The 20938-nt window shown below is 39.0% G+C and overlaps 1 protein-coding gene across 1 annotated transcript in view; it reads right to left on the reverse strand.

Annotated features, from left to right (window-relative positions):
* CACNA2D3 (calcium voltage-gated channel auxiliary subunit alpha2delta 3) overlaps nt 1-20938 on the reverse strand; it is a 485172-nt gene that overhangs the window by 119987 nt on the left and 344247 nt on the right. The window contains exons 14-17 of the mRNA XM_075514383.1: nt 18722-18739; nt 5548-5619; nt 4672-4752; nt 420-494 (exon numbers count right to left, since the gene is read on the reverse strand). Of these exons, the coding sequence (XP_075370498.1) occupies nt 420-494; nt 4672-4752; nt 5548-5619; nt 18722-18739 (246 nt within the window). The remainder of the gene's footprint in view (nt 1-419; nt 495-4671; nt 4753-5547; nt 5620-18721; nt 18740-20938) is intronic.

The raw sequence follows: 20938 nt of genomic DNA on the forward strand, positions 1-20938 counted from the left end.
TTGTGTCCCTACTTTGCTTAAGAATATGCTTTATTGAAATTTCTGCGCATATATTAAATTAGCTTTAACACTTTAACATGACAAATAGGGGTTATTACGTAGCAATAGAGCATTCCGGCATTCCGTTTCAATGTAAAATGAACATAATTATAGCAATTTTTGGCTTTGCCATTTTGCAGTAAGGGAGGCCTGCATCTTTTGCAGAAACAACTTGTATATTTATTTTCCTTGACTTTTTTCATGCTAACCTTTGTTTCCAGAGGTAAATTTACCAAGAATTATAATGTGTTATAAAGCAATATAAAGTAACCAGTCTGTTGTATTTAGTTTTTTAGTGAATATTACATTATTCACACTAAAAGAAAAACAAGTGCAACATATATAGCTAAATAAAATAGATCAGTAAATAGCATTCTTACCAAAGGCCTAAGTTCTGGATGAGTCAAAATATATCCGTTGTTTGTAATTGCAAAAGCGTATCCATGAATACCTAACTGTAAGAGTAAATGAGAAAGAAATACTAATTAGCATGGTCTCCAGTAAATTCGTAATCAAAAATCAGGCAAGAATTTCGTTACCCAGGGCTTAAAGCCGGCATTCATAACCCTTAACCACATAGTGTTTCATTAGAGCCTATGCAAAGCTCTGATCCTTGACATTTTGTGAAAATGAGAACCTGTCATTGTGATGAATTCAGCATATAGCACAATTTTAAAATGTCACATGCTTTGCTATCTAGGGCACTTATTTCTGCCTGCTTTGGAGTGAACCAGATACACGCACGTAGGAGACAGCGGAGCACGGGGCATACGCCACAGCACGTGCCAAAGCAAAGGGCTACTGGAATGTAGTCAGTTCGCGTGTTCCCAGGAGTGGCTAGGTCCAGCTTACTTCACTCACTCAGGACATGTTGTAAAAGAATCATTTAAATCAGTGGTACTGAATGTACAGTTACAGTCAGCAGGCGGTGGCCTGTCATATCTGATATTTACATCTTCCAGTCTGAAAGGCATTTTACCTCTCTGTTAATTCAAGTTCTTCTGGAGCCCCAGAAGGCGTATTTCTACTAAAGAAACTCTGTAAGTTTACATATTTGTACCGAGTAGAACTATGGGAGATCATTTGAGAGCCGTGAAATGCTTTGTCAGGCCTAACGGTATATGTAGTCAAATTGAGCACTGCACTTACTTCAATAACAATACTACTCTTTTAACAATGTGCCTGTCGATTAGATGCCTAGTTGATTGCACCCACTGTATGCAGTAAATGTACCTTCAAATCATTCACGTGGTCATTCAAACATCCCTTCTTAGCTTAAACTTGCTGCTAACGTAGAATCTTTCTGCAGCTTCAGTATGTAAGTTTACCGTGCAAAGAGTACATCTCACTATACTTTCTCAACCATTTTTTTTCAATTCTGAAGTAACGTAATATAACAACCTATATATCTTTATTTAAGCATCTTGATGCACTGAGGTATTAAAAACCAACCAACCAACCAAAAAACCAAACCCAAAACTCCAGAACTATCTTGCTTTAGTATTCACTTTACATTTCTCACTACTAAAACCCTTTTTATTTTACTTCAGTACATTCTTAAATGCTTTGCTGAAGTGGGTCCTTAGGAATTTGTCTGGCATAAAGCAACGTGACCAAGGTTGACAAGTCAGAATCATTTCTAGGAGGCAAGGAGGACAGCAAGTCTGTTGGCTTCTGTAATTTTCTGGAAATATAAACCAGAGTATGATATTATGGCAAGGTCATAGAGAAAACATACCAGGTAGATTTATACCGTCTCTCTGTGAATGATTGTGTATGGTCAAATGTATCTGCCATATAGAAGATTGTTTCATAAATTAGCGGTTTTCCTAAAGCAATAAACTTCAGTGAAAGTAATAGAAGGTGATATGTTCTTGGCATCTCTTCATAAAGGAGGGATAACCAAAATAATAACAGTGGACATATTTTACCTATTATAGTATGACAAGTGAACTAGCGGTTGGCTAAATATCAGATCTCAAGTATAATTGTCTGTGTTGAGAACTGCAGAATGACATCCAAGCAATGGAAGTCAGGTAGGGAAACAAATGTGGGTGGTACACTTCACAGGAAAAAAATACTTGCCTGTTTGAAGCATACCCAGACTCCAAGGGTAGTATTTTATTGTGTGTTGTGCAATACGTGAAACTGCACACTCTGCACTTAAAATGCTTTGGTTCGAGAGCTCTACCACTTACAGCAGTATTGCCATTTTAAACCTTGAACTCTGTGTCTAAATGACAGATTCAGAAACTAAAAAACTTCTTCTAACTGCTGTAAAATGCCACATGAAAACTGAGTATTACTAAATCCAACCCTGCCTTATTCAGGAGAAACTGCCACTGACATCTGGGGAAGTTTAGTCTAGATAATGACTGCTGAAAATAGCTTATTGTTATTATTCGTCTTCCTCGGCATAAAATCCACCTCATCCAAGCTGCGAGAATTCCAGGTCAGCAGAATTCTATTTCCAACCAATCATTTTATATCCCTGTGTGAATTTTATTTCACATGCTGCCTCTACAGGAATGGGTCCCAGGGGTGATTATGCTCTTGCAATTGCGTGGTCTTTTTACTGTTCAGAAATGTTTATGGTATGTGAGACTGGAAGTTATAACTCAAGTGATTTCACTAACCTAACTGTATTGCATGATATTGGTGCCTCCTGTAATAATCCTCTCTTGCATTACATCCTGCAATATAAAATCTACCTTCAAATAAAAAGCCTGATATTCAGAAAGAGGATCGTATATTACTTCCACAGAAAACTAAGTCTTAAAAATACAGTATCATATGACAAAACCAGAAATGTTAATTTTCCTGCCTATCTTCTCCTTTTCTGAATCACTCTAACTCTGCTGCAATACCTGCTACTCAGGCCCCACACTCCAGGTTCTTGCATCTGGACTACGTCCAAATCTTACAGATGACTTCTGAACAGCATGGCTGTGATACGGCCTTTTCTGTCCAGCCATGCACAGCCAGGCTTTCATTTCTGCAGTTACTACACGATTGTTCTTCCTTCTCATTACAAATGAAACTTGCTCGACCACATAGCTCCTTAGAAGGCTGCTCCAAAGATTGTTTCCATTGCTCCCGATTTTGCAAAGGAGCAAATTTTTGCTCCTTTCTCTTCTACCTTCTAGTGATTCTGCATTTCTGCATACAAAAAAGTATAATGGAAGTTGCAGTAAACTAACTTGGGTGGTTAGTGCGCTGGGACTGTTCTCTGTTGTTTACCCTGACAGCAACGCCTTGGTTCGCTCTGTTCTGGTATCGGTGTCTGTTCTGGTATCTCTTCCCATAGTCTGCAAACTTTTTTCCGGCTGGGACAGCCTTTCTGTCCTGTTTGCCCAGTATCTAGCCTAGAGGAATCCAGGTCCCAGGAAATTACTCCAATACACCTTATCAACATTATTGCCAGTATTTCATGCATTATTTTTATCAAATTCTCATTTAATTTAAACTTTCCAGTTACTGCATATTGATCTACAAAATCATTTGGTAATTGCTCATGTATTCAAATTAGAATTCAAATCGATAGGAGGATTTTTTTTCCTCCTAACTAGAATTATCTAAAAAACACGTAGGAACATTCAAAGGCACTCACAAGTCAGCTTATTCCTCCACCCTCTTAGAAGTCAGTGCATGAGAGCACGGCAGCCAATTAAGAGGGAAGTGTGATGTACAAATTTCTGCTCAGTACAGGTACGCGTCAAAATGCAGCTATTGCAATAGCTGGCCTCTTTAGTAAAGGCTGTCTACGGTACTGTGTTACGTGCTTATTTGTCTTGCAAAAAAATTCCGCTAGGAATTAACTGGAAAACGTTCATTTAATTTTCATTTGTGAATAAAACAGCACTATAGTAAAGTATTTCAGACATAGAGAAATAGTGAAATACTGAAGTATTGCATCAAATTTAAATGAAAAGTAATTATATCTTTGCATTTGCCTGAAGCCTACTTTTACTGAGTTACAAACATTTCACAATAGTTGATGTGCATGAAATTGTGAAAACTTTTATGATAATTATTTTTTAAGAATTTTATAGTATGTCTCCGACTTTGGAAAACTAAGTAGAGGGAAATATCTAGCAAATACTGGGTAGGGGAGAAGGAACCACTCGTCTGGTTAGGCAGGATCTTGTTCAAGTTCCTGAAATGTGCCACTTGTTTTAATTCATGGAGACGACTACTCTGGGACATGGAATTGGGACAGGAACTGCTACACACAGGCAGGAAGCCTAAAGCCATGTTAGGGATAGATTTTCATATGGTTTTCATACAAAGTTATGCGAATTTTCAGCATGAATTTTGTTCTGGTTATATTGTGTGGTTGAATCATGTCATTGATTTTATTATGGACAATAGTTAATATTACCTTCTAGAGCACGCTGTGATCTGCAAAAATGTGAAGATCAAGCCATATATTAATTTTGGTATTAAAAACTGCACGTGATCTCAGCACCAATGACATTTAGCCATCAGACACTACAGAGCTAAAATTCCTGAGGGAAATGAGTGAAATAATGGAGCTACATCAGTATAAGCAATATTAACGTGCTAAATAAATGATGTTACATTATAGATATTACACTGAGTGGAAAGGACATACTATCATTTGTCTATTACCTTGTATTTTGGAATAGTTTTTAAAAGCTCTTTAACTGGAACATCTGTGCCAACTACTCCCAGAAGAATCCCTTTAGATCTCTGAAAAGAACAATAAAAGATGCACTCGGAACCACAATAATAAACATTCTCACCGCTCATTTCACATTGCAGCTACTCTGCAGAAGTGAAGAGATTACAGACAATTATTTCAAAAGTGGGGAAAGCAGATACTGGTGCAAGTCATCTGATCAAATAGTCATTTCATCAATAATATTGCTCTTTTCTACTTTATCTGCAATTCACATAGAAAAGGCATGCAAACTCTTGATAGCTATTGAGTTCCGCAACAGAAAACTTCCTCATGCAAAATAGTTTTTGAATTCAAAACTACTGTTGAAAACGTTACTCCCTTCTTTCCCAATTTCTCCTGCCATTTGATAAACAAAAGAGGAAGATTAAGCATTAAGGGGAAAGTACATGTAATTTTCTTTAATAGCCTGTTAAATTAGTAAAGATAAACAGATATATACATAATACACATATGAATAATTAAATTCTGAGTCTATGAAATAGAAGCATATCAGTGCAAAGAAGAAAAGGATCTAGATTATTTGCTGTAAAAAAGGTAATGTAGAAGTAAGAAAACCCTAAGGCCTAGCATCGTCAGAGATTTTCTCTTAGACATCGGGTTTCATTATTTTACTATGGTTTCTAGAGTACAGTTATTTGGGATTATTTGTCCACATTTTTATGCTAACAAAGGGATACTAACTGCAGACAAAAGAAGAAGAGAAGAAGAATTTTTAGAGTAGGCTAAAACCTTAGTAGGTCCCTGAAAGCAACTTGGCTGCAGTCACCCCATTATCACACGACAGAAATAGTCTGAGTACTTACAGTCTCATTTTGCTTACTGAATACTGGCATGGCAACAGTTGTCATCAACACCAATCCCTGATCATCAGCAAGCTATATTCGAAAAAGAAACATTATGTCTAAGAACTAAGGAACAATTACAGACACGCGATTGCATTTTTCAGTTACATTCTCTTCGTTTTAAATGAGGTAAGGCAGTTTCTCTACATGGCGCTTACGCAGTTGGGCTCGCAGGCAGCCCAGCCCAGCCCGGCCCAGCCCCGGCCCCCCTCAGCTATACCAGCTCTGCCCACCCCACCGTCCGCACTGGCAGGAAGGACGCCTCATCTCCTCTCCTGCTGCAGTGTCCCACGAGAGGTACGAAGGGGCTGAAATGGGGATTGTGGAAGCAGCATGTGCGGTAGCAAAGCAGCTGGAGCTCTGTTCTACATCTTTCCCAGTGTCAGCTCTGCCTACATTGCCTCAGGCTGTTTTCTCCCAGCAAGGAACAAGAGGTCATGAGTCGCATGCACCTTGTCCCTGTCCAGACTGAGATCTCATCAGCTAACACAGCGGCAGAAAGGATGACAGCCAGTTAGGATCCCAGGAGCATCTTTGCTCCATCCGGTTTCAGTTTGCTGGACAAAGAGGTGGCATGAAGCATTAGCTGAGTCTGCACATCAGGTTCAACATATTCCTTCAATTGAGGGAGAAAACAGATCTCCTGACCTTGGTTCCATTCAAGAGAAACATGTAAAATGCTTATCATTGGCCCCAGGAGAGTGTCATTGCTCAGACTATCGTCTCTTCACGCCCGCTGGCCAGACTACATCCTTGCCGTAAGGCAAAGGCTAACCGTGGTGCCCAAGACGGGCGCTGCTCGGTGCCTGTAGAGCTGCACCACCTACCTCTGCCAGAGAACTCAAGCAGGAGGCTGAGAGTTACTGTTAAACTCTTGCTGCCCCTCTAATTTGGGAAGATGCTTAAAGTTGAAGAGGCTTACCCAACGTTTAAAAGCGTGTCATATCCAGTTATAATCACAACTGGAGATTTTGTAGAACGCAATTAAGTCTGCTTTGTTGCACCTGCGTTTAGCCAAATGGACGAGGCAATAGAGACGATCTTCCTGAGAAATACTGTAGGTGACAGTCATGGCAGCTGTGATGTTCTACTACTACCCCTACATCAGTATCACATTTTCTGTACTCAGGCAGTATTTCTAATACATTTTTTTGAGAATTGCTGCAATTTTGATTTTTTGTTAACCAGGCTTTTGTTATTAATGAGGCAACAGCTATCGGCTCCCCAAATTTCCAGAACAGAAGTCATATATTATGACCAAGATATTTTATGAAGCATGTTTCACATTAACAAATCAGACAAAATCTAGAACATTACATGTCTTGCAGCTCCCAGTCTGCTTCAGGAGGTTTCAGTTTCCCAAACAAGTACATTTCCTGGAGCACGGCACTATCTCATGGTGAGGAGGAGTGTTCGCAGACATCAGACAGGAACACAAATGGGGTTTAGGATGAAGGAGGTTTACATCTGATAAGGAATCAATAGGGACATGAGGTGGAACCAACTTATGATCACGTTTGCTTTTTTTGTTGTTGTTTGTTTTCCTTTTTAATAAGAGCTATTTCCAGCCCTGGTATAATCCTTCATCTATTAAGCAATAGTAAGTTACTAAGCAAAACAAAACAACGAACAAACAAACCAAAACCAACTCCTCAGCAAAACACTGGGAGTTCAGAGGTTGCACTTGAAAGTCAAATGCGGCTGAACTAGCGTAAGAATTTGCTCTCCTCGGCCAGAGTAGTACAGTCAAGCACGCTGACATGATTTGTATGGAGAGCAGCCTTCGGTGGTATGACAGTCAATAGTCCCAAACACACGTACGCCAGGAAGTGAAAAAGCATTCTGCTGATTACGGGGTGACATCTTGGAGCGTTTAGAGATTTTATATGATTGCCCAGGGTTGTTCTTCTCTGACATTATGCATTTGTCAAGTATCAGTACGGTATTACTTTACGAGTCTGCTCACTCTCAAGAGATTACTAGAAACAATTTATTGGATAGGATGCCAGCCAAGGGACTGTCAGTAAAGTTTTAGGGTGTTTGAAATTATTTAAATGGAGAAAAAAAACGTGTGGCGTTCCTCGGAAATTCTGAGAGAACAGGTCATTAACTCTCAAAACTAACTATGGAAGCATGCAGAGAATGATTGCCCTGTAATTATGGTATCTACGAGCACCACCAAGGGTTGGCTGCTGCAGTCGCTTCTACAGAAGTGCAGTCCTAGAGTCCAGCCTGTTCGGGTTTTGCTGGTTTGGCAGATGAACAGGTTGTTGGCCGCTTCCGTAAGTGGAGTCAGCAAATAACGGGATGATAGACGACTCGTATCTGCCATGTGTCACTGAGTCACCAACTCGGGCTGCAGTACTCGCTTCACAAAAATTGTGAGATTGTGAGGAACTATCTGCTGGGGAGGAGCACAGCTTTATTCCCTGGGCAATGACATTTTGGGAGAAATACTTTGAAGCAGTAGAATGTTAGCCACTGGGTATTTCTGCTAAGACCATTAATGCTAGAGTCCATTAATAAATGGCAAAGGAAGCCATGATCTAGGTATTTTGCATTGTTGCTTTGCAAGTCTGACAATTTCTTACATATAGCAGAACTCTGTAACAGCTCATGCAAGTGTTTGAAAAATTTAGTGATTCTGAGGAAAAAAACCCCAGTAATATGCTCTCTAATCACTGATAAAACTTCCGCTTATATTAGTTACATTCGGAATGAATACGTATCACTGATATCCTCAGGACTGGCTAGGATTTTTTTTTTAATCATCAGCAAATACTTAATTAGAAGTTCACCCTTAATGAAAAATATTAAATATCACCAACTCAAAATAACAAAATAAATATATAATATTACAGTCTCTGAATGACTGTACTAAGTCTAACAGTTCAGGTTATTGTGTAATTAGTAATAAACTCTTTGGCTACTCAATTATTTTTTTTTTCCCCAAAAAAGAAAATGTAGACAATCCTTATGATTCCCAAACTCATCAACCGGACATCACAAAGTCATAGGCTCAGAAAAGAATTACGTAGGCATGTAAAAAAGAAAATACTGTCGTCAAACATTTTGACTACATCTTGAAGAATGATTTTTGTTTTTTAATAAGCACAAAATGTGTGTTTCTAAGCAGGCAACAAATAACTTGGTTACACATAGATTCAGGGGATTTTTTAGTGTTGTTGGCAAATACAGAGAATGATACTTATCCTAATATAATGCGATAACGTCACCAGATGGATGGTTACTAGGTACATATAGTGAAGGGTCCCTGGGAATGACTGAAACGTGAAGCACCATGAATTTAATCTCAATCTTTAAATAGGCTGTACCTTATCCAATTTTGTCCTTCCAGCCTGTTAGGAGTAACTAAAACTAATAGTTACTGCCAGTTTTATAAAGGTATGCTTTATGTGGCATAACAATTGCCCACAGTCTGATGGTTCAGAATTGTTTAAATGCTAAGCTTACTTGGTTCATCCTTACTAAGTCCCACATATCCTGGAGGTTGGCAAGGTTCATGGGAGACAAAGAGTAAGGTTTGACAAAAATACATGCACACAGTATTACGTTTGTTATCTGTACAGTTCCTGCTGAAACAAAATGTTGCTGGCAGACCAGTTGTGTTCACAAATAAGGATTAATTTGGACCAAAGTTCACCCAAATGTTGGAACCTCATCTCAGTATATATGCAGAGCCACTAATAACTTTCCATTCCTCCAACACTCTGCTTTGAATTCTTGTTCTGTTCTCAGAGAAAACCCTCTATTTCTTTTCTTCCCCTCTACTACTATACTGTTTTTTTCCCAGTGCTTAATAACGTCTCTTTACAGATCAGTCTAAGTGTTAACAAATTCTTTACCTGGGGCACCATATTAGTTAACGCATAGGCTCTGACTGACATTGAAGTCCTGTCTCTTCCCTATTTAGCAGTATATCAATTACTGCATTTTTATTTCCTTCAAGTGGTTAGATAATATCAAGAAAAAAGGCAAGGAAACAAAAGCTGCTTCATCCCCAGCCCTCCAGGAAAATAAAAATTCCACTGGCAAGCTCCAGCGCTTGAGGCTACCAACAGATGTGAACTAAGGAAAAGGTATGTGCTTTGAAGTGCTTTTCAAAACATTCTAGTGCTCAGTGGTTTTTGCTATAAAATTAAACAATATAAGCAGCAGCATTCAAATGCATCTAAACACTTCCCAGATTCAGTACAGCATCCTGCAGGGTACAAGATGGAACCAAATCAAAATCGGTGGCATAGTACAAAAATAGTCTCAAATAATGGTTTTGTTGGATATTGCTGCCATTTCCTAGGGATGAATTTTTCCAAGATGCTTCAGGAAATTTAGTTTCCAAATACCACTGACCTCTGCCAGGACTTGGGCATCTAATTTCATTAGGCCTCTGAAAATTTTAGACAGCTATTAATTGTTGTTGCCTTTCTAGGAATATTGGCAAAATATAACCATAAAGTAATCACTGAAAACCAGTTTAACGGTTTTAGGTCAGCGATGGTGTCTGTGCACTACCTTAGAATTTTGTTCTACTTAAGCATATCTGCACAGACTAGCTTGTTAAAGTCCCTTGCAATTTTTGAAGAAACTAATTCCTGGTTTCAGAAGTGGATGTGAATTCCAGTTTCTTCAAATTCTGGGGTTTGGATTACTGGAAGCAGAAGGAAACTAACACAAATAAAAGATAAGAAGGCAAGAGCAATGCTTAAGGCATTGTCAGATGCTTCAGTCAGCAAATTAAAATTAGTCAAATGAAAGTGAAATGAGAAAATAGATATAAGGATCCAAAAATGTTGGACAGACAAATAAAAATGGAAAAACATGCGATAAATTACTCATGGCTTTTAAAAAAGGTATTACAGGTACCAAAGTCACTTTCTTAGAAAGTAATTTCTTTAAAAAGGCAAATGGGGCCAGACCTGTATTATTTATTTATATTTATAGAACAAATATTTATTTATATTTACATATACTTTCCTGTATTTATTTAGATCTGTATTTATAAAAGCACTAACCATCTTAAATGTCTGACATCAGCAAGCCTCCGCTCTTGCAGAGGAAGTCATCTTCGTGCTAACCCACACAGGACTCCGACTAGATGCGGAATGGCACTAAGTGCCTGTCCTTCCAGATTTTCCTCACTGTTAGATATTTACTCTCCACAGAATAGCAAGAAGTTCCTGCTTTTTCCAAAAGCCAAATTAGGGAGTTTACATGAGCCTTATGCATTTCAAAACAAAACCCCGAGTTTACCTGATCACTGGAGTTCTGCAAAGACTTTTTTTTCAAGAAACTGTTTATCCATCTGAATATTGGAGTTTTTTATTTTGCAAGCATGGAATGTAATATGGGGAAGTAGGCTGCCCCATAAAACACAGTCAGCACTGTTTAGGGGGGAAAAAAAAAGAAAAAAAAAGGAGATGACCTAAAGTTTAGTTCAGTTTCTTCTGCTCCAATGCAATTAACTTGTTCTCCAACTGATTCATTTGGATTAAGGACTGCAGTTGATGGGTGCTGTAATCAGCATCTCCCTTAATGAATCAGGAAGATACCTCCATGAGAGGAAACCCAGATGGTCTATGCCAGTTCACTACGAAGGCGTCTTCCTTCATAAAGACAATCAGTGTGTGCTTCCTCCCTAAGTTCAGCTCTCTCAGACCTCAGTCGTGTTCACCATTCTACTGATCAGACTCTTCTGTTGACCAGTATTGTCTGCCGGTTTCCCCAGGCAGGATGGGACCAGTGGATGTGTCTGGGAGGCCCCAGCAATGTATGAGACTCGGGTGGCTTCTGCTGTCTACACCAGTGGTTTGCTCCCGAGTAAATTCTCCACAGCAATGTGAAAGTAACGTGAAGGCTCCTTACAGTCCTTCTTGTGGCAAAGGCACAACGACATACTGGAACCCCTGAACCCAGGCAAACCACGTATACGCAGGCAGAGTTCCTTGCAGTAAGGTATTTTTTCATATTCAAGTTTCTCCTCTGAAAACCAGAAAAAAGGACTCCTCCCTATGCTGAATGAGCATCTCTTTTTCAGTATTGCCAGTGTACAATCAAGTTTTCATATTGCAGCAGCTGTTGTTCCACCAGCCGTTTCAAAAATTCTTCCATTTTCTACCTTTCTGCTGAGCTGTTAATTTCTGACTTAGTTCCACATTTGAATACACTACAAATTTCATCTTCTGCTAAGAATATCAACTCACAATAACGTAATTCCCTCCAGGGTTTATTAATAAACCAAAAGCAACAAAACCAGCCTCAATTTAATCTCCTTCTGAGCTTAGCTTCCACTCAAGATCTTCACTAATTCATTTTCTTCCCTTCTTGCCCTTAGCAGAAAGTATTCCCATCTCATTTACGTCATGAGTGAAACTAGTAGACCTCTTCTGTCGGGTGATTCTGGGAATATTTAAGCAGAACTCTGCCACCATTTAAGCGGAACCACCATTACAAGAACAATACAAGGCAACTTCAGCCTCGAAGAGCTGTGAAATGCCAGTGATTTGACAGTGCTTGACTGGATAATGAACCTACAAAAATGTCAAATTGGTGCAATAAGAATTCATGGGAGTTCGGTTCAGTGAAATATTAAATGCGGGGGGGTATATATGCTTATGGGAGACTACTGAATTGTACAGCCCCTCACATGTTTCTTATTCCTTCAAGTCTGGAAAGATATCCTCACATAAACACAAGTAGTTTAAACTGTTATTATTCCTGTGGCTCTCTAAACCATGGAATTACAATGGTAGAGTAAAAATACATGTATTTCAATGCTTGAGTTCAGTTCATTTGAAGTTTGGATGAATTATGCTATGGAATATTCATTTTTCAACATGTTCATCTAATAGTATTGCAAAAAAGTAAGTTCTTGTACTTTCTCCAACTCGCACCAGTATGTTTTGTCTCAGAATTGCTAGGCTGCTTTGGATGACATTGGCAAGAAAAACTAAAACTAGACCCCCAAAGGAAAACACAGAGTTTTCAACTAGATCCCAGGATTTTGTAAGTTATCACCTACAGTCTAAAATGATGAATGAAAGGCACAGCATTAGTGGTTTGCCCCAGAAAGCTGTTCTGTTGAAAAGACCTAGTGGTAACAGTTTTGGGCAGGAATCTATACAAGGGCCATGGACACTCAGTTTGATAAAATGCTTAGCAAACAATAACAACCTTTAAAAATCATCTCAAGAATGAGGAAAAACGCATTCCCAGGCTAAATGACTCTTGGCTGTTTAGAATACAGAAACAGAACTTACTCTCCGCGAAAGCCACAGATCTGCAATGCCTAGCAGTAATAGTTTTATAATTGGAGAAAAACTCCTTGTAGAAATAGATTTAACTGTTACAGTTTTCCGTTTCCCTCCTTGCTGTACTGGGTTACCCTACCGCCTCAGGACAACCCCACATAAATCCCCAGAAACAACAAATAAACAAGCACCCGCTTACTCCCCACGTGGAGCATATAAACCGAAGGGAGTTCAGCCTCACCTCGCTCTAACATCCGTCTCCCAGGACACAGATTAAGGCAGGCTCCAGAATTAGTCCAGAAACAGACACACAGGAAACAATATCCATTTCCATTTCATTACGGCAACAGGAGCTTGAGGAGGATCCCTGAAACATTTCCTTAGGAGTGTGTAGCCCAGAAGAGCTACAGTAGGTTGTCCAGAATTTCTGGCACAGTTAGTGGTGTCCGCCTCTATTACTGTTCATACAGTGTTATTCTTGTCTGCATATTTTCTGCAATGACTGCAGTGAAGCCAGGCTCTGCCAGCGGTGGACCAGTGGCTGTCCCCTGAGGTGGAAGAGCAAGTAAGGACACTAACAAAGCCTGTATCCTTTTTCAGATGCTGCTCCTGATTTTTTTCAAAGACGATGTGCAATATTGGTTGACTTTAGCTGGCTATGAAGTGGTATTTTTAGAGTTTGTTAAATATACACATTCCTAGTTTAATTTAAAAAAGCGAAATAAACAATATACAAATTAATTTAAATAAAAGGCAAATTTCATGGTGCAATTCTACTTTTTGTTGCTAACTTTTCAACTATAATCAGTCACTGAAAGGAAACAAATTTTGAGATCTAAAACTCGTATTTTTTTCCAGTATCTTTCAGAGTTTAGACTTTGTGTTTTAGACAACCACAACTCGTGTCAGGGTTTCTAGAATTTTTTCACCAACTTTCACCACACTAAAAAGATACTAATCCAAGAAAATATTAGCTCTGAAACCACAAAATATCTTTTCCTAAATACAGATTTATTATGTCTATGATATATACGAGGAAATACTAGCAGGACTGTTCAGCTCAGCTCAGAAGTTAACTTCCATACTGCTCATTCTCTCCAGTCTTCATTTCCCAATTTAAACAATGCCTAGCAAAACAAAACAAGACATTTTTTTACGCTGACTTTTTTGTAGCTTGGCATATTCCTCATTTTTGCACTTACGTTGTACTGTAATAACTGCAGTGCGTTTCCACGGAACGGCATATCTGTTGCAGCAAACGGTGTCAAGCAAAGTCAGATCCATCTCCCACCAATTCGGATTCATGGAAACTATCAAATACCCACAACAGTGCCCAGATTCGCTCATAGACTAATCTCTAGCCCAGTAATACTCCTTTGAATTGTAATCTCTCTGGGTCTGCAGTGTTCCTAGTTGATTTTTCACCATCCCACAACAGGAGCTTTTATTTCCACAATATTTAATTAAATTACCAATAGGTGGAAATGCAGAAGAGGTTCATAGGCCGTTATATCTAGAGGACAGAGCTTAAAATTGGAGGTAACATTCTGAGTCACAAAATGAAGCAAGGTTAGGAGATATGACGGGGCTACCCAGAGGCACTCCAGCAACCGTCTGAGGGCTGCGCAGCCGTGCTGACGTCGGAACCCGAGGGCTGTAGACCTGGAAGGGAGTAGGACTTAAGGGACCTGAGTGAGGCAACAGGTCAAAGTGCAGGTCTGCTGGCATAGCCTACCCAGCCTCCTGAAAAAACAATTGCGAAGTAGGGACTGCAAGCGGGGTGAAACTGTGGGGCATGGGGACGCCGCAAACCCTCTGACAAGGCACCGGTGTGGAAAGCGGTTGCCACAATGCTGCTGCTGAAACTTTACCCACAGCAGACAGCAGTTCCGTAGGTATGTATTTGAAGTATGAGGTTCATGCTGAAGCTTTTGGTTTTTCTTCACCACCTTGTTATAACTCTGCCACCTTCCCAGCCCACCCCCCTTCTTCCCTTCCCCACTCCGCATGGGCTTGGTTCACGAGGTGGTGTCTTCTGCTGTGACTGCTGCGCTTTCACGTGCTGAGTAGAGTCATGGGGCAGGCTGGAAGCAACAGAGAACTGGAACTTGACCATTTAATTGTGTTCTCTATAGACTGCATGAACAAGGAATAGCCATCATTTTGGCTCAGATTCAAAATACGGCCTGGGACAACATAGGAGCCTGTGTGCGTGTATTAAGTTAGAGAGACGTTTCCGTGTTTAGCACACAGAAACGAAACACCAAAACCCCCTCATACTGTAAAATAGTTACTTAGAGTTTGCAAATTACTGACTCAAAAATGTTATTAAAAGTCAGCTTGCTTGTTGAGGAGTGAGAATTTTGGAAACTAAATTTGAGATTGCGAGTAACATGTAAGCGAAAATTTTAATGCAGTTTTCTGAATGGATCACTCAACTTTATACACATTATGAAATTAGAAGACAATAGCCTCTCATCAGCAGGAAACAGATCCGAAGGAATGCTAAATCAGGGTCAACATGTTTACTTTGTGATTATTTTGTACTTCATTAGATTCAATTTAACTCCTATAATTTTATAAAAATGCTAAAATCACTAGTCATGCACTTCAATGAAATAGCAGCTTTGCAAATTTTCTGTTTTCTATTCCCAGTGCCAGTTAATTCAACAGTTCAAAGTATAAGAAGGTAAATGATGCAGGGAATGGTAAATGATGCTCCCAAATGGCTGAAAGATGATAGCATCAAGATAAAAGGAGGGCAAAGCACTACTTACAGAAGTTAAGGGATAACACAGAAAGAGAGAAGAAAGCTGTCAGGAACTTTTGGGCAACAAATATCATCAAAACATTTCTATATGGAGGAAATACGATTCCATTCATGAGAGAATCATTAAAAACCACTTTCCTAAATGTTCCTAAACACAACTATCTGCTTCTGATTTGTGTGCCTTATTTATTCACTTCTGCCTCTTCACACAAGCTAAGTAGAACAAAACGTCACAGCAGGAGCAGGACAACAGATTTTGAATCCTGCTGTGTTTGCTCAAGAAAGCAAGAAAAGCTTTCCTACGAGGAAAGGAAACACCTTTTTGAGCTGTTAAGGAAGAATAGCTTTTGCTCATTGATGAATACAAAAGCTGCTTTTCAAAAGTGTTTCAAAGGTAAAGGTCATTTTGGAAGCCAAACTGAAAAAGTCTGAAAATTGGTAAATTTGAGTTATTAGTTTGTTTTATTACTATTTTCACAGCCCTGTGGGATGGGGATGGCTTCCTAAAAACATGCAGAAAAGCAACACAGAGGACATATAAAATTCACATGAATTTGTTCCATGTCTGGATAGTGGCTCTTTCTTTTAAATACATTAGCTCTTCCTAGACACATTTTCTTCTGAAAGCTACATAACCGTATTAAATCAGCATCCCTATCACCTGAAATTATGGTGGGGGTTTTTTTGGTTTTGTGGTATTTTCTATTTTCAGTATAGGGTATATCACAGAGATCTTTTCAAGACAAGTATCACGGTGCAACAGACATCCACCTTAAACTCCTCGTACTTCATTTCACCTGCACTCCAATTCTGAATTTGCAACAATTTGATTTAGAGCAGATGGCGTAACAGTAACAGCTTTTAATTGTTCTTTAACGGCCATAGACAGTTGAGAACCTACAGGTCTTCGAAATCAATAGCTAATCACCGTAGAACATTGACTAAAGACTGAGAAGACTGTAGCCAAAGTGTTTCACATAAAAGACATAATGCATTTCATCAAGATGACCAAGTATTTATAAGGGGTATAAAATAGTAAAGGTAAACTTGGAACGCCACATTTTTCTTTCAGATCACTCCAAGATTAAAGTGAACATGTTTAGAGAGACAGGACTGTTTGAAATGTTTATAGAGGAAACATTTGCAAGATGATACATAGATTCCAACAAAAATACAGTACGAGTTCAGACACCATATGGCAAAACAAGTACACTAGTGACTAAGCCATTCATGAAGGCATGCATCAGCCCCGTGCTGCTTCCCTTCACCTTGCAGATAGCAAGAGGTTCCTTGCTTTGTTCATAAGCTATCAGGCCGTGCTTATGAAAAGGCTTATTTCTTACCTGAAGTTATCAAAAGCCCTTGTGGATTACTTGTATCTGTCCTCCCTCCCCACCCCATCCCATTCCTTCCTTCCCACCCCTCTCCTCTTCCCCTGCACGGAAGTAGTATACAGTCCACTAGACACTATGCACACATATACAAAATATGTGGCTTTAGTTCTGCACTAGTTTGCTCAATGGGTAAACCCACTGAAAATTGGCATTTTTGACCTTCCATGAAAACTGTGCTTTTTTGCTAACCTCGAACTTGAGTAATTTGTACCAGAACGTTATTTCATAGCTCGGAAGCGTGGACATCAGAACACATAATACAGCACCACATGACACAGCCTGGTTGTATCTGACTGGTTACATCTTTCTGCACCAGCATATTATAACCTCACTCTGTCTCTTCTTTCTGCAAACTGTTAAGAGAAGGATTTGGCATAAACTTATAGACAAGCAGGTGAACATGAAAAAGCCAAAGGTAGCCAGTCTAGCCAGTCTTTTAGTCCTTCTAGGTCCTTTTAGTCCTTCCAGGACTACAGTCCAGGAAGCTGTAAACAGAAGATTTATTTAAACCATCTATTTCCAGAAGAAGAAAATAAAGCAACCATTTTTGTTACCATGTCACATTTGGTAGGCTCTGCAACTATCAAAACACAAGAACAAACTATGGACATAGTCCAGCGTCACAAAATAGCATATTACCTGCGGATTTGAAACAATTTTCTGAGCTCCATGAGCAAGGAAATTTCAAACATACGTAGCATCACAAAAATAAAAGCTCCCTTGCTCAGATTTCTTGCTTTTTAAACCAAAAAGTGGATGAGACTCATTAATTAACCATTTTAAAGTTCTGAGTTCCGTGGATGCCCTCACCATTCTGCAAAAGCTATTCATTGAAGATCACTCAACCTATAGCTTTCATTAAAAACTGAAATTTGATCATCATCCAAGACTGTTAATAACAATGACGTTTAACTGATTAATTGCTATGACATTTCTTATTAGAGGTGCTTTACCTAGCACAATAAGAACGACTTGGACGAGTGAGTACTGCAGTTTCCCAGCGTATCCCATCCATTTTGTCATTGCAGTATTTCTCACCGCAAACCACAAAACAGCATCTAGATTTTCTGTTGTCTGGAAGATTTACTTATATTTGTGCAATGGACAAGGATGAGGCAACGGGCATCAAGCAATTCTCCGAGTTGGCCACCATCATTGTGCTATCACGATGTGCAGAGGTGACTCGGGTAACATACCACATCAGTGCAGGAGTTGTTTAAAGGCAAGAGCATATTATATGAAAACTGTATGCAACCTATTAGAGAAGTCAAATGTTGGATGTATTCAAAGGTGTGTTGGCCGATACAGTGGGGAGCAGCGAAAGGGAACCAGCTATACCACGGGTTCTGCGGTCTCTACAATAAAGACAAAATGACCCGGAGATGTTTCACGTGGAGTAACGGGGCGATTTTTTTTGTCCTTACTATTATTTCAAATTGTTGATAAAATAGCCTCCCTGTTGTTTTAAAGTTGTAGGCTACTATACTCCTGTCGTGTTAAAATAGCGCATATGTTTGCAGAGCTGCTGTCAGCAAGTACCTTAGCTGGCCGCGGCGTCAGCTACCCTTCTCGCCGCTCACCTCCGGAGCCCCCAGTCCAGTGAAGTGTTTCACTGATCCCTACTGCACCATGCTCACAACACCATGGAAACATGAAGAAGTGGTGACTACTTTGAATGACTAAGATCTGATTAAAATATTTACCTTTTGAGCCTGAGGGAGCTGGAAAACAACAAAACAGAACAAGCAATCATTATACATTAATTTGAACAGCTACTTTAGCTGTCGTATTCGTAAAATCACAAACATAATATAAAACAAAGTATAAAGGAAAGGAACAAGAGAAACTAGGTTTACATTGCCAATTGATTCAACTTATTGAGGGCTTATTAACTTTATTATTTGACAGCTTCTCTACTAGGTATCACAAAAGCACCATGCAATTTGTTAAATACCACAATACTAAGAGAGGGACTCTTTTCTCATCAGATATGGTATCAGACTTGAGCTGTGAAGTAGTTCCATCTTCCTGTACACAAATATAATTCAACATAAAGATAGTTTCAGTTTTAAAACCAGCCATTCTTGGCCTGTAAATATCTAAACCTACACTTATTATGAATGACATTGACATTAAGAGAGGTTTATCATATTGAAGTTGTATTCTCTATGACAGAGGAAAGAAAAACAAAATGGTAATAGAAAGTTACTGCTTATGCAAGCATATTATCATCTATGCATAATATACAATAAGGTATGCATAGAACAATACGTTTCTGCACTGTAAACACAAGTATGATTATATGTACATATATGCAAATAAAAGGTAGGTGTTTGTGCATATATGCATATTTATATCGCACAGATGTTCTTAGACAAGATCAGCCATACCTGGTTGTATGCACAGCATTTACTGTAAGCAACAACTCACGTAAAAAGGCATGGAGAGCAGGCAGTAGACTCCATTACATATAAAATACCTTATTTATCTAGAGTTGAAAAATGGGCTCTGTTTTCACGTTAGGAAAAAGAAAACCCATTGTAGGTAACAGAGAGGAACTCAGAAAAATAAACTCTTACAGGCACAATACAGTTTTCCCTTCTTCTGAGTTCTCCTCTTACTTTCATACTCGTAGAGAAGCTCACCAGACACAGCAATTTAGCCTCGTGCTAAATCCACCTTCTCAGAAACTGTCTTTTTCCAATACAAATTCTTTCTTTACAGGCATCAGCTGAACACAGAAACACGCAGGTGAATTAATACCAAATGCAAAAAGACCTTCAAGATCTCTAGTGAGCTTCTGACTGACCTTTTGTCCTTGCTCGGAATTAAAACAGGTAGAAAAACCAAATTCCATAGTACTCTGCTAAAAGCTAATGTCCACGTTGGTGTATGTCATGAAAGAGAATTGTCACATGATCTCTAATTCACAAATACTGAAAGCAACCAGCCACAACTTCTCTGTTTTCACAATATAAAATGTAACAAAATTCACAGCAGGGAGAATTGCTGTAGGTAAAATTCTTTCATCCTAAAACTTCAATGATCCAATAGCAAAATACAAGCCATGGTCACATTAAAGTATGACCTATACGTGTTTCTTTAAAAGCCTGTTGTTTAAATAATTGATTATACAGAATGATATACAAGGGTTGCTGTAGAAATTGCAGATACCTGATGAACTGTAAATACATGAGCTAAAACCCATATAACAGGTTAGAGCATTACTCGCGCAGTTTAAAGCTTTTCTGAACATTTATCTACTTATTAGTCTTCGACTTGGTTAACTACTTTGACTCTGATAAGTGGAAGCTTTTTCTTTTCTTCATTCAAACAAAAGGAGAAAGTTGCAATATGAATTTTTAAATTTCCTATTGTAGCACTGAAACTGGTTTTCTCTCTAACAATGTTTTTTTGGGTTTGGGGTTTTTTTTTAATGCCACCTTCTTGCTAAGTACATGTAAAAATTACCAGCATCCTTTCATTGGTATCCCAGATAAAGGCAGGTGCAGTAAAGAATGATGTGCAATTTTCCACCTTGGGAATAAATACTAAAGACCTCTACAGTTTGCCCGAGCCCACTACACGTAGCAAACTCTTACGTTTTCATAATGAGCTAATTTGCTAATTTGTATGCCATATTCTACAAAACAGGACTTCAAGTACAGTCAAGGCATCCGAGGCAACACATGCAGAGTTAGGTACAGAAGCATCCTTGCAGAAATACTTACTGCCAGATACCATTCAAACTAAATGAGAAAGCTTATAGTCCACATACAGTGGAGATAGGTTCGGGGGGGGGACGGGACACATTCAAAACCTGAACAAACACAAAACCCCAAAACGCAAATGCACGCACACTCGGATGCTTGTTTTCAGAACTTGAGTTTACTCCTGTGGGAACACATCCCTTCAGATAC

This window comes from Mycteria americana, chromosome 11 (genome assembly GCF_035582795.1).
Source record: "Mycteria americana isolate JAX WOST 10 ecotype Jacksonville Zoo and Gardens chromosome 11, USCA_MyAme_1.0, whole genome shotgun sequence".
NCBI classification, from domain to species: domain Eukaryota; kingdom Metazoa; phylum Chordata; class Aves; order Ciconiiformes; family Ciconiidae; genus Mycteria; species Mycteria americana.